We start from the raw sequence: 11,020 nt of genomic DNA, 5'->3' as shown, positions 1-11,020 counted from the left end.
CTTTAATAAAGAATATTTACATACCGTACTCTTTGTACTTATTAAATCTTATTAATAGTTAGGTAAATCACAACTTACAACTTTTAAAGTTTAACAAAATGAATGGAAACTGAGAGTGTATTTGTTCTTAAAAGACTGGCAACGCACCTGCAGCTCTTCTAATCTTGCAAGTGTCCATGGGCGACAGTAGTTGCTTTCCATCAGGTAACCCTTTTGCTCGTTTGCCCCCTTATATTATAACAAATTCAAGTTAAAGTCAAGATGAACACTTCTTTTCATGATTCAACAACCATTCTTTCCTATCTTTTCCACTGTTGAACCCACCTTTAGAGCCCGAAGCCACAAGTCGGTGACAGGGTATAACAATAAGATGAGCATTAGCACCACAAGCAGCTCCAACAGCTCGAGAGTGGCTGGACGGCCTTCCCATCTCTTTGGCTAGGTCCCCATAAGATTGTGTCGAGCCGTAAGGTAGTTTTAAGAGTTTCTCCCATACTTCCTAACAAAAAAAAACTAGTTAGAATTGAAATGAATATAGTAGTATGCTATTATAAAACTACTTTAATTGTTGCAAAGCAAAATTGCAATAGCAGCGTAACCTTGTTAAGTAACTATAGAAAAATTATGTAAGGTTTATATTGTCTAAAAGCCTTAAACATAAAAGCGTAATATTTACAAAATTAATAACAAAAATCTTACCTTTTGAAAGTCAGAACCGAAAGTCCTAACGGGAACATTGAAACTTTTAAGCTTTCCTTCAAAGTACAGCTTCATTTCAGACTGAAAGCTCTCCAATATTTTATTCGGCTTTTCAATAAATTTGCACTGACATTCTTCAGCAATGACTTCAAACCTCTTTTCAAAGTTTTTAGTATCTTCAAATGTTACTAGTAACAGATGATTTTCATCAGCGCAAGCAATGATTTCACCAACAGGTGAATCAACTTTTATAACGTTAACTTCTTTGGAACCGCAGTTTGCTTCATATTTCTTAAGAATTACACTTAACGTCATTTTGATTTGGTAGGTACATTAATAGCGTAACAAGTGTTTTAGTACACAACTAGGTACCTACGGTATTTATTTCATAATAATTATCGAGAGATATTGCAGGATATTTCTTGAAAATATTTTGATTTAAAATTTGAAATTTTGAATTGACAACTGTTTTTTTTTTGGCGTTTGGCCACAGAATACAAATTACTCCTTTTTGGCACTGACACCGGGGGTCAGTGTTGCCACCTGGCACCTTGGTTTTTGAAAAAGAGCAACTCGACAAGCTAGAAAAAGCTAGATTTTGCAATTTTTGCTATGAAAAGAGGAGCTAGTAGTATTCTGTGCTCGCAGTTGTATTTGCATATGTTTCGGGCCATAAAAAATCTTTTTAGGGATTGATAGGTCCATTTTGCCTAACTTTTCGCACACTTTCTGTAATACTGAAGACAAGACAGTGTTCACTTCACTCTATTTTTTTCAACAAGTTACGAAAACGAATGAAACAAATGTTCGCTCGCTAGTCGATCTCTCGTTAATATTATAACACTGCGAAAAATACAAACACTAAAATAATATTTAAATTCAAATTCAAAATTTTTATTTGCAACCAAGTACATATACAGGGTGTAACAAAAATAAGTGATGACTGCGCGTTTGGTTTGCAATTCTATTGCAGTCATGTCAACTGCATTCAAACTGCACTTGAACTGCAATATGCGGTTGGATTGCAGTTGAAATGCAGTCCGTCTGTATAGACCCATAGAGCCCAATAAATTTAAATGTTTTCTCAATACTCATATTGTTCGCCATTGCGTCAAGTTAGATGTTAATTCGCCACAAAAAGGAAACGTGCACTATTCATCGCCGCCATATTACACGCATCAATATTATCACGATTCCCTGATAATATTGATACGTGTAATATACCCCATTTACACACCATCTCAGGCAGAAGCCATTACAATATTTTTCTTCATCGTTTTACTATCCCCGTATTTCACTTATCGTTAAAAACGATGAAAATGCCCCCTATTTTGAGCATTTTGATGATTTTTAACGCTTAGTATAAAGCGGGTATATCGTCAAGTTTAAAGTCTAGTCAAAGTCTACGGGCCAAGCAACGCTAAAACTCGCGCGGGCGCTCGCTCGTGTGTGTATAAACGAAAAATAGTATGGGGTAATACGCGCCTTCGTCAGGCGCGTGCGACGGAGCGTGGGAGTGGGAGTGGATTTGCCTAACTCATGCCAATCCACTGCCACTCCCACACACTGCCTAACTGATCCAATCGGTGGCGTCATGCCGATTGGACGACAGGAAGTATGGTGTCGTGGCCGCCATAGCACGAAGCTTCGTACAGCTCGACAAGGCTATTTATAAAATGAACGATAGACGCATGTGCGGCCGCAGCTTCATAATTTAACAGCGGCGCGGTGGTCAAATTACATCTTAATTTTTTTCAATAATTATTAAATATCGAATAATTCCTTAAAAATCTATTATAAATAATCATTATAATTAATAATAAGTGTCTGTGTGTCAACATTTACATATTTAGCACTTTCATAATTTAATTGGATGTACTACGAAATTAATTGACCTTATATATGTCACCGTAAGATTGTAAAAACCGCGAGATTGTAATATGACTAAGGGATTGTAAACAACCAGTTTTCCGGTGGTTTTAAATTAATTATTTCGTATTTAAAATAACTTCAATTGCCTGTAAAATTGATGTATAACATTAAATAAAATTTAGATATATTTAAAGTGCAGTTTGAATTATTATAAATAAGTTAATTTTACTAACCGAACATTCAAACAGCACTTTAAATATACAAAATTTTATTTTATGTTATACATCTCATACAATTGGGCATTGAAGTTATTTTAAATACGAAATAATTAATTTAAAACCACCGGAAAACTGGTTGTTTACAATCCATCACTTACTAATATTACAATCTCGCGGTTTTTACAATCTTACGGTGACATATACATCCTTAATTTCCCAAAATAGTCAAAAATAGTGTTGTCCCTTCGATGTTTTTGGTCGAGCCGATTATCCGCCATCGATAATCGAAAATCCGCCGCGGGTAGAGTTGGAGTTGGAAAAGTCCGATCAATCAACTATCGATCGAATAAATAAAATATACGTTATATCAATGAGTTTCGTTATATTAGATGATTTTATTTTGACAAAATGAAATTCAATAATTCAAACAGTAAAGTGTAAACGCCGCTTTTTGGCTTTACCACACATGACGCAGCTCAGTTGCCACATTGAAAAAGTTTATTTAAAACAGTGTTGCCAACTATGGGGATTTCGCACTAAATTTCGTGGGAAAAAATAAATTTAGTGGGTTTTTAGGAGGTAAAATATTTTGGGGATATTTTTGGGGATAAAAATTTTGAAGAATGGAATATTTTTTTAATAACAACCTTAAAGTAGCTTGGAACTTTGCCGCGAGCGACCGCGACGGACGAAAATTCAAACAAAATACCACTTTATGACATAGGCTATAGGTTTCATTTTACTCAACCAACTGGCTTTTACGCCGCCGTCGCGCCGGCGACAGCATGGGTCGCCACGTAAATGTCAGTAGAAAATGATACCTATATTCTATGTCATAAAGTAGCATTTTATTTGATTTTTTGCCGGTCGCGGTCGCTCGCGGCATAGATTCGAAAGCCACCTTTAAGATAGAACTGCCGCACAAAGCACATGGCGCTATAGTCTTTTGAGTCGTACCAGCTGACAGTAGGCTGACAGATTATTATATTTGTTGTCATTGCATGTAATGAAAAAAAGAAAGATTGAAGTATTTAAAAACTGAGGGCCTGTTTGTTTGTTTGGCCTGTTGAAGGTGTATTTCAGCGTTTTCAGCGCTTAGTAGAACATACCGCAAGAAATTTTAAATATTTTGATTTTTTGGGGAGTTTTTGTTGAAATTTAGTGGGTTTTGAAGTTGCTTTAGGGGGAAAACATTTTGAATAGTTGGCAACACTGATTTAAAAAGTATAGTTTTCAAAAACCTTAATTCCAAAATGGCTTTCCTAAATCGTAAATAATGTGGTCTGTTTTACAATTTGAAGTTATTATTATATGAATAGAACAAATTCGCTTAATGCATATTTAGCTTAAGAAATTTAAGTTATTTAATTTGTAATTTAGATTAATTTATAGAGAATAAATAAATTAGAATGAACATTTCAGCTTGGGTAAAAGATAAACTTCTCGTGCAATTTCTTTAGAATTTACAATAAATAAAGAAAAATTTACAATGACGACAGAAAAGCAGTTCAACTGTGTGTTCTGTAAAGAGACTTTTTCTAATAAGGAGGATTTGCAAATACATTTTCGGTAAGACATCAATATTATTGTTTACTTCGGAATGAAATAATTTGTGATGTGTTATTTTAATATGCTTGGATAAATTTTAGAAAACATGGAGACCCTAGTTTCAAAAGCGGTACACCTAATGATTCTCCTAATGGTAGTGAAAAGACAACAGAGGAAAATGAAATGGTTGGTTGTGATGTGTGCGAGGAGGTATTTCCAACAATTTCCAAAGCTATTACACACAAACACAAGGTACACCCAGACCATGATGCCAAATACTTTTGCCCTTTTTGTGGGAAACTATTTACAATGAAGGTAAGGTTTACTTCTGTTTGGTATAACCTAATAACTGTGTTATTAGGTTATTCTTGTTTTTCGAACAATAATTCTGTAACTTTTATATGATCATAAATACCATAAAATTATGCATGAGAACTGACCTTACAGAGCAACATTTTGTGTCTAAATAAGACTCAGTTATGAATTTATAAATATACATACATACATTTTTTTTGAGACTCGAGAGTAACAAAACTTTTTTACCCGACTGCCAGAAGGGTACCCGACTGCCAGGAGGGTTATATTATGATCCTTTGAACTTTAACCAAATGGATTAGGATTTTGTATATTTACTGTATGTATATATTTAATATATTATTGTAATATCTATACAATATGTTCAAAGATATATGATCATGAGATTTAGTGTCTCCAGAGTGACACTGGAGTCCATAAAAAATCCTAATAGTTTAAAGTGTCCAGTCACTGGACACTTTAAACTATTAGAAGGGGTTGGCAAGTAATTTTAGGTGGGGTCCGGATACTGTGGGAAAATTTTAACAAGGTCTAGAAAAAACACTTGTCCTATGTAGCTTAAAAATATTATTTTAATTAATAAATGATTATTAATTACTATATCTTACTATGTATTAATTGATACTTGGTATAAAATACATTAGTACAATATTTTATCGTCTGAGATTCAACCTTTCGCCATCCGCAAACAGACTGCGGTCCATTTGCCTGTTGCCTACATCTGCTTTAAACCATTAGGATTTTTTAAATAAATATATAGTTATGTTGGACTTTATTTGTAGCACATTTCTAGTCTGATTGGCTCCAAACCTCCTTACTAATAAAAAGATCCACACTTTGCACTGATGTATTACTTGAACAATGTATCCTTATCACTGGGCAGATGAATAGTAAAGGAGGAATTAGATTATAGTTTATGAATTGTAATAAAATGCAATATCTTTCATCATAAAATATAATATTTTATGTTCAACTTTTGTTCCAGCACTTGTATAACAAGCATATACAAACAAACCATGATTCCCAATTGAGTGTAGAGAAATCAGATTTCCACTGTGACAGCTGTGAAGTAATGTTCTTTGTACCTTCAGCAATGTTATACCATAATAAATTCTTTCACCGCCAAGACTCGGAACTGCCTGCGACAGGGGGTTCTAAGAAAGTTAAATTGTATTCTAAGGTGGGTCTTAGTTATGCGCTTGAGTGAATTAAACATTGGTAAACTATTATGATACTCTGTCAATTATTGTTATACAGAAATGTATACACTTCAGTTAGTTACTACGACAATTATGACTTCTACCAATATAATAATTTTGCAACTTCATGACCATTGTATCCAATGTCTTTCTGTAGAAGAACAAAATGGTATTATTTTTATTTTGATGAACTAGATGACGCCCGCAACTCCGTTGCGCCAAAACTCGTTTATCACGCGGGAACCGTACATTTTCCGGGACAAAAAGTATCCTATGTCCTTTCCCGGAACTCAAAGTATCTCCAGACTCCATGCCAAATTTCAGCAATATTGGTTAACCGGTTTGGACGTGAAGAGATAACGGACAAACAGACAGACACACTTTCGCATTTATAATATTATATAGTATGGATGTGTTTCAGGAAATGATACAGCTGTTCTACTGTGCATTTTGCGGAGAAGAATACAACAACAAAGTTAATTTACATGTAAGAATCTTTACATATTATAGCACTACCATTTATATCTGTGGAAGCATTTAATATTTATAATTCCTGTTCAATTTGAACATGGAACATACCATGCTTTCAATAGACATTACCTATGATGACAAGATATAGATTGATATTAAGCAACAATTACATAATCAGTTTTAGAATCTGCGTCAAATAGCAAATATTTATACATTTGCTGTTTTATTATACTGCACTATTCTGAAATGTAATGACATTATTTTCTGTAACAAACTATCAGTAATTTCACATTAAAGGCCAGGCCTCTGCTGAATTTCAGTATTAAATTTCATTAATACATTGATGTAACAAGTATTGGATAAAAAAGGTTTTGACAGAACAGCAAGTTCCTCAGATTTTTTAAAGATTCGAACATCAATTTTTTCTGATGTTTATTTCAGAAACATGTATCAGATGATCACAGTGATGAGAATCAGAGTCCTGATGAAGTGTTGAAGTGTCCCCTCTGTGAAGCAATATTCCATCATTTAGATGCATATGAACTGCACTTAATGTTTCACTCAACAGAAGATGAATATAGTGAAAGGAATGAAATGTAAGTAATTTTTATAGTATACAATATACTACATTTTTCTCAATGATAAAGAAATTACTGGGAAAATTAAATGAGCCTGATGAGAAGTGGTAACACCAGCCTAACTGACATAATATTTTGCACAGGTTTTCTATGAGAATATAGTATTTCTAAGTTTACACTGGTCCATTTAAGCCACAATGCACGATTCTTTCAAGGCTGAAAAAAAAAGTTCTGTTCATGTTAATAAATAATAAAAGTTTTAGTACTCCAGCATGATCCATTTTGCTAAAAGTGCTAGACTATTTGCAAAATGGATGCACTTTCATTGGAAATAACACATGATTTATGTAAATAATGGTTGTCCAGCACTATGCCTGAATGGGACATCTTGAAAATAGAAAAAAATATATTGATAAGTAGTATTGACGATATTCTTACACAGGGCTGATGAAGTAACAGAGTTTTCGCTAGAAACGGTGCCGCCAATAATGGAGAAAGTTGAAAACGAAAGTTCACAAGACAATACCGCTGATGAAGCTGTGGATGTAGTAAGAAAGCTTCATAAAATATTTGTACTTGTATTTAAATACTTTTTTCTTACTCTTTACTGAAACTATTTGTTAATTTTCAGGATAATTTTCTTCAGTTAATGATGGGCGATTCTGGAGATGGTGGAGGTGAAAAAAAGAAGAGTAAAAAGCACAAGAAGCATAAAAAATCAAAAAAGGCAGCTATATCACTTGATGAGTTTCTAAACATGAACAAGGATGTTTTTGGTGACGGGTTGGATGTTCAGGGAATAGAAGAAGTACCATCACGAGTAATGCTAAAAAAAATGCAAGTAAAGAAGTGTCCTCCTAATAAAGCTAAGGCTTTGAATGCTGACATTAATAAATTACAGAAAATAGGTATTACAGTCAAAACAAAATCTGGTAGTAATTTTAGGCCAACGGTCAATAGGTGTATAACTAATCAACCCGCTCAAAGAAACGTAGTTGACAAGTCAAAAGTTAACGATCCGAAAGAACTGATATCAAAATTAATGCGCCAAGGTAACAGCCAAATAAAAATAGTCAAGAAAACTGCCTCACAAAATACTTTGGAAGATGAATCTGAAAAATACGACATGTCAGAAACTATTGCAGAACTAAAAGATGAAGATAATTCTATTGTTAATAGTAATCAAAATAGTGAGAAAACTTGCCAAGACGATATGTCTGCTGAAAATGGAAAATATGATAAAGAAGATGACAATGATGAAAGAAAATGCAAAACCCCTAACAATGATCAGGGAAATGAGTCAGTTGAAAAAGAAGAAATCAAGGAACCTGGAGTAGAAAGACAAAATGAAATCGAACCCGAGATTCAAAATTCAACCATAGATGAAAAATTATCAAGTAGTGTTTCTCCTCCAAATATATCGACAGTAACAGACGAACCAAGTGAATTACATGATGATACCAAGGAAGACAATGTATCCGATACATGTGCATCAGATGAAGAATGTAGTGATAGCAATGATCATTCAGAAACGAACTCATCTAATAAAGCTATTGGAGCATTAAAACATCTAAGTAACTTGGTTATAAAACCCATAAAATCAGCTAAAACATTACAGGTTAACAAAAATGGAAAAAAAGTTACAAACACTATAGCAGAGACAAAAAATGCCTGCAGCAATCCCACAAAGACAAGCGAAGTTTCTTCTAATAATGTGTTTGAGCAACAAAATATGAGTGTACAAAACAAAATGACAGAAGTGTTAAAAAATTTGGGAAAAAATGTAACTATTAAGTCTGCCACGAGTAATATCGACAAATTAGACTCAGAGGCAAAAGAAAGCGAATGTGAAGAGGAACATGAACATAATAATAGTTTAAATAAAATGCAGTTGAATCAACAAAGACCTACTATTGTAAGCATGGCTGAGGGTAACAAAGTGAATAATTTGCCATTAAAACAATTATCTGCCGCGAAAAACGGAAACGAAAATAGTACAAACGCATCGAATAATAAGCCTGAGGTTAAAATTGAAAAGCCTGTACAAAAAAAAGCTATTGATGATGAAATAGAAATATTCAACATAGATGATTCAGACAGCGATGACGCTGCTAAGGTGCAGAAACCAAAAAATAATATAGAAATACCTAAAAAGAAAGAACCACAACAATCAAACACATTAGTGCACAATCTTGGCTCTAACATCACTATCAAAGCCGCTACTCACAGGACTGAAGTGAAAAGAAAATTAGATAGTAATGCGTATACAAATCAACCTAAGAAAGTTAACAAACCAACTCCGGAAATTCAAAAAAGTATTAACATACAGAACAAATTAAAAAATTTAGGCAGTCACATAACAATAAAATCTAACAGTACGTCGACTTATAGTAATGAAGAACATAATTCTTTCGATGAGGATGAGGCACACAGTGACAATTTTGATAGTGACTCCGATACCGAAGTGGGAAAAGTAAAAATAACAGAAGTAACTGAAGAAACAAGTGATGTTGACGAGGCCGCTAATGGCGAGTGTAATGCGGTCGCCGTAGTCCGGTCACCTGAAGCACAGGATAATGACAGCGATCATTTTTCTAACGAGGAAGATTTCGATTTTGAGTCAAAAATTAAAACAAACGTTTTAAATGCATCCGATAAACAGACTCCTAAAAGTAAATTTCCTGATAACATTAAATGTCTCAATAAAGATTTAGTGATCAAAACCGTTAATCAAAAAAACAATCCAGACGATATGGCTTTAACTCCTTATGAAAATAAAAGTAGCATGCCTTCTAAAACAGCTGCACAAACTAGTGGGTCTTCTAGTCAAGTGAATACAGTAAATCGTAACGTTAATACTTCAGATGAAGTTAATACCGTCAAAACGGTTAAGAAATATCAAACTGAAACTGTTATAGAAGAAATCACGACCGTTACCAGAACTATAAGGACATTTAACGAATCGAGTAATTCAGTAGTTCAAACAAGCAACCAAAATTGTGGAACACCACTTAAAATTAACAGGAATCAGCCTAATAGGGCACCGCAACAAGTAAAAGTAACGCGGCATACGGCTCCTGGAGTTATGAGGATGAGAACTGCCGGAAACGTAATAAGACAGAGTAGCCCTGGTAATATTAGGATACCGAATCAAATAGTTCCAATTAGGAATGCACCTAGTCAAGTACGGCAAATGAATCCCATACAAAGACATCAACTTTCACCAGGTATGCAAGTAATAAGAAAAGTGGGTCCCGCGACAAATAGCCAACAAAGACCAACTCCAAACAAATTGAAAATGTCGCCAAACGTTGTTAAACAACTGAACGCAAAGAGGCCTTCGGAGGCAAACATTGTAAGTAATGTAAAGAAATACAAGGAATCTACAATGTCCATGGCGACTCAAAAAAGTAACACTCCTATGGAGCAATTTACCGCGTCCACGAGTAGATCTGAGTTTTCTAGTGTAACCAAAGTGATGCAAGGCGGTAAGGCGATGATGGCGACGCAAACGCGATCCGAGGTCAATACTCAGCAGCAGTTGAGTAGACTCAGCAACATGTCTGGGTTGAAAGTAATGAAAACTAGCACAAAGCAAGCGACACAAGTGGAGGAGAAAAGTGAAATTAGTGCATCAAAAAGAAACACTTTAGAAGGTATAGAAAAATTACAAAAACTAGGACTTTTAGTTAAAAAACCTAGGATTGACGTCGAAGAAACGAATGAACAGAATTTTTATAGCGAGAGTGACGAGGAGAATAATTGTGAACAATGATTAATAGCTGTTAGTTCATTTGTGATTGTGACTGAACCCAAGTTATCATTTTATGTGATGAACCTACCTAAAGACTACGAATGCTGAGTATTTGTAAATATAGCACTAAAATATCCAAGATGTAAATATTGTTTGTATTGTTAAAAATATTATAAATAATAATAGTAAGATGCTACTATTGATGGATTTAGGTATGGAGTTATCGACAGGATATTATTTTTGTTTGTCTCAAATAGTGTGTCTGTAAATTACTTATTTATTAATGTATTTACTTACTTATTTCTCGACTGACATTTCTGGTTGCCTACAAATTGGGAAAATTAAATAGCTTATTTATAAGACGTA

General features: G+C 34.1%; 2 protein-coding genes across 2 annotated transcripts; one reads left to right on the top strand and one right to left on the bottom strand.

Annotated features, from left to right (window-relative positions):
- Positions 1 to 199: 199 nt before the first annotated feature.
- Positions 200 to 1,118, bottom strand: LOC121733110 (methylated-DNA--protein-cysteine methyltransferase, inducible). Its single transcript, XM_042123262.1, has 2 exons — positions 700 to 1,118; positions 200 to 499 (listed from the first exon to the last, which is right to left on the bottom strand). The coding sequence occupies exons 1-2, from the start codon at positions 1,012 to 1,014 to the stop codon at positions 257 to 259; spliced, it is 558 nt and encodes a 185-aa protein (XP_041979196.1). The 5' UTR covers positions 1,015 to 1,118; the 3' UTR covers positions 200 to 256.
- Positions 1,119 to 4,199: 3,081 nt separating this feature from the next.
- On the top strand, positions 4,200 to 11,016 carry LOC121733007 (putative leucine-rich repeat-containing protein DDB_G0290503). Its single transcript, XM_042123073.1, has 7 exons — positions 4,200 to 4,358; positions 4,439 to 4,652; positions 5,638 to 5,832; positions 6,273 to 6,338; positions 6,764 to 6,918; positions 7,343 to 7,448; positions 7,532 to 11,016. Exons 1-7 carry the CDS (start codon positions 4,279 to 4,281, stop codon positions 10,673 to 10,675), a joined length of 3,960 nt encoding a protein of 1,319 aa, XP_041979007.1. The 5' UTR covers positions 4,200 to 4,278; the 3' UTR covers positions 10,676 to 11,016.
- The last annotated feature ends 4 nt before the right edge of the window (positions 11,017 to 11,020 follow it).

The sequence above is a fragment of the Aricia agestis genome, chromosome 13 (genome assembly GCF_905147365.1).
Source record: "Aricia agestis chromosome 13, ilAriAges1.1, whole genome shotgun sequence".
NCBI lineage: Eukaryota > Metazoa > Arthropoda > Insecta > Lepidoptera > Lycaenidae > Aricia > Aricia agestis.
The sequence above is the reverse complement of the archived record's forward strand: the minus strand, read 5'-3'. Positions and strand labels throughout refer to the sequence as shown.

What these genes read in the sequence shown, in the direction of transcription:
- LOC121733110 (XM_042123262.1), bottom strand. Translation starts at nt 1,014, where the DNA reads ATGACGTTAAGTGTAATTCTTAAGAAATATGAAGCAAACTGCGGTTCC. An exon ending in TCGGTTCTGACTTTCAAAAG is followed by an intron (nt 500 to 699) that starts GTAAGATTTTTG and finishes TTTTTTTGTTAG; the next exon opens with GAAGTATGGGAGAAACTCTT.
- LOC121733007 (XM_042123073.1), top strand. Translation starts at nt 4,279, where the DNA reads ATGACGACAGAAAAGCAGTTCAACTGTGTGTTCTGTAAAGAGACTTTT. An exon ending in AAGTTAAATTGTATTCTAAG is followed by an intron (nt 5,833 to 6,272) that starts GTGGGTCTTAGT and finishes GATGTGTTTCAG; the next exon opens with GAAATGATACAGCTGTTCTA. An exon ending in CTGATGAAGCTGTGGATGTA is followed by an intron (nt 7,449 to 7,531) that starts GTAAGAAAGCTT and finishes GTTAATTTTCAG; the next exon opens with GATAATTTTCTTCAGTTAAT.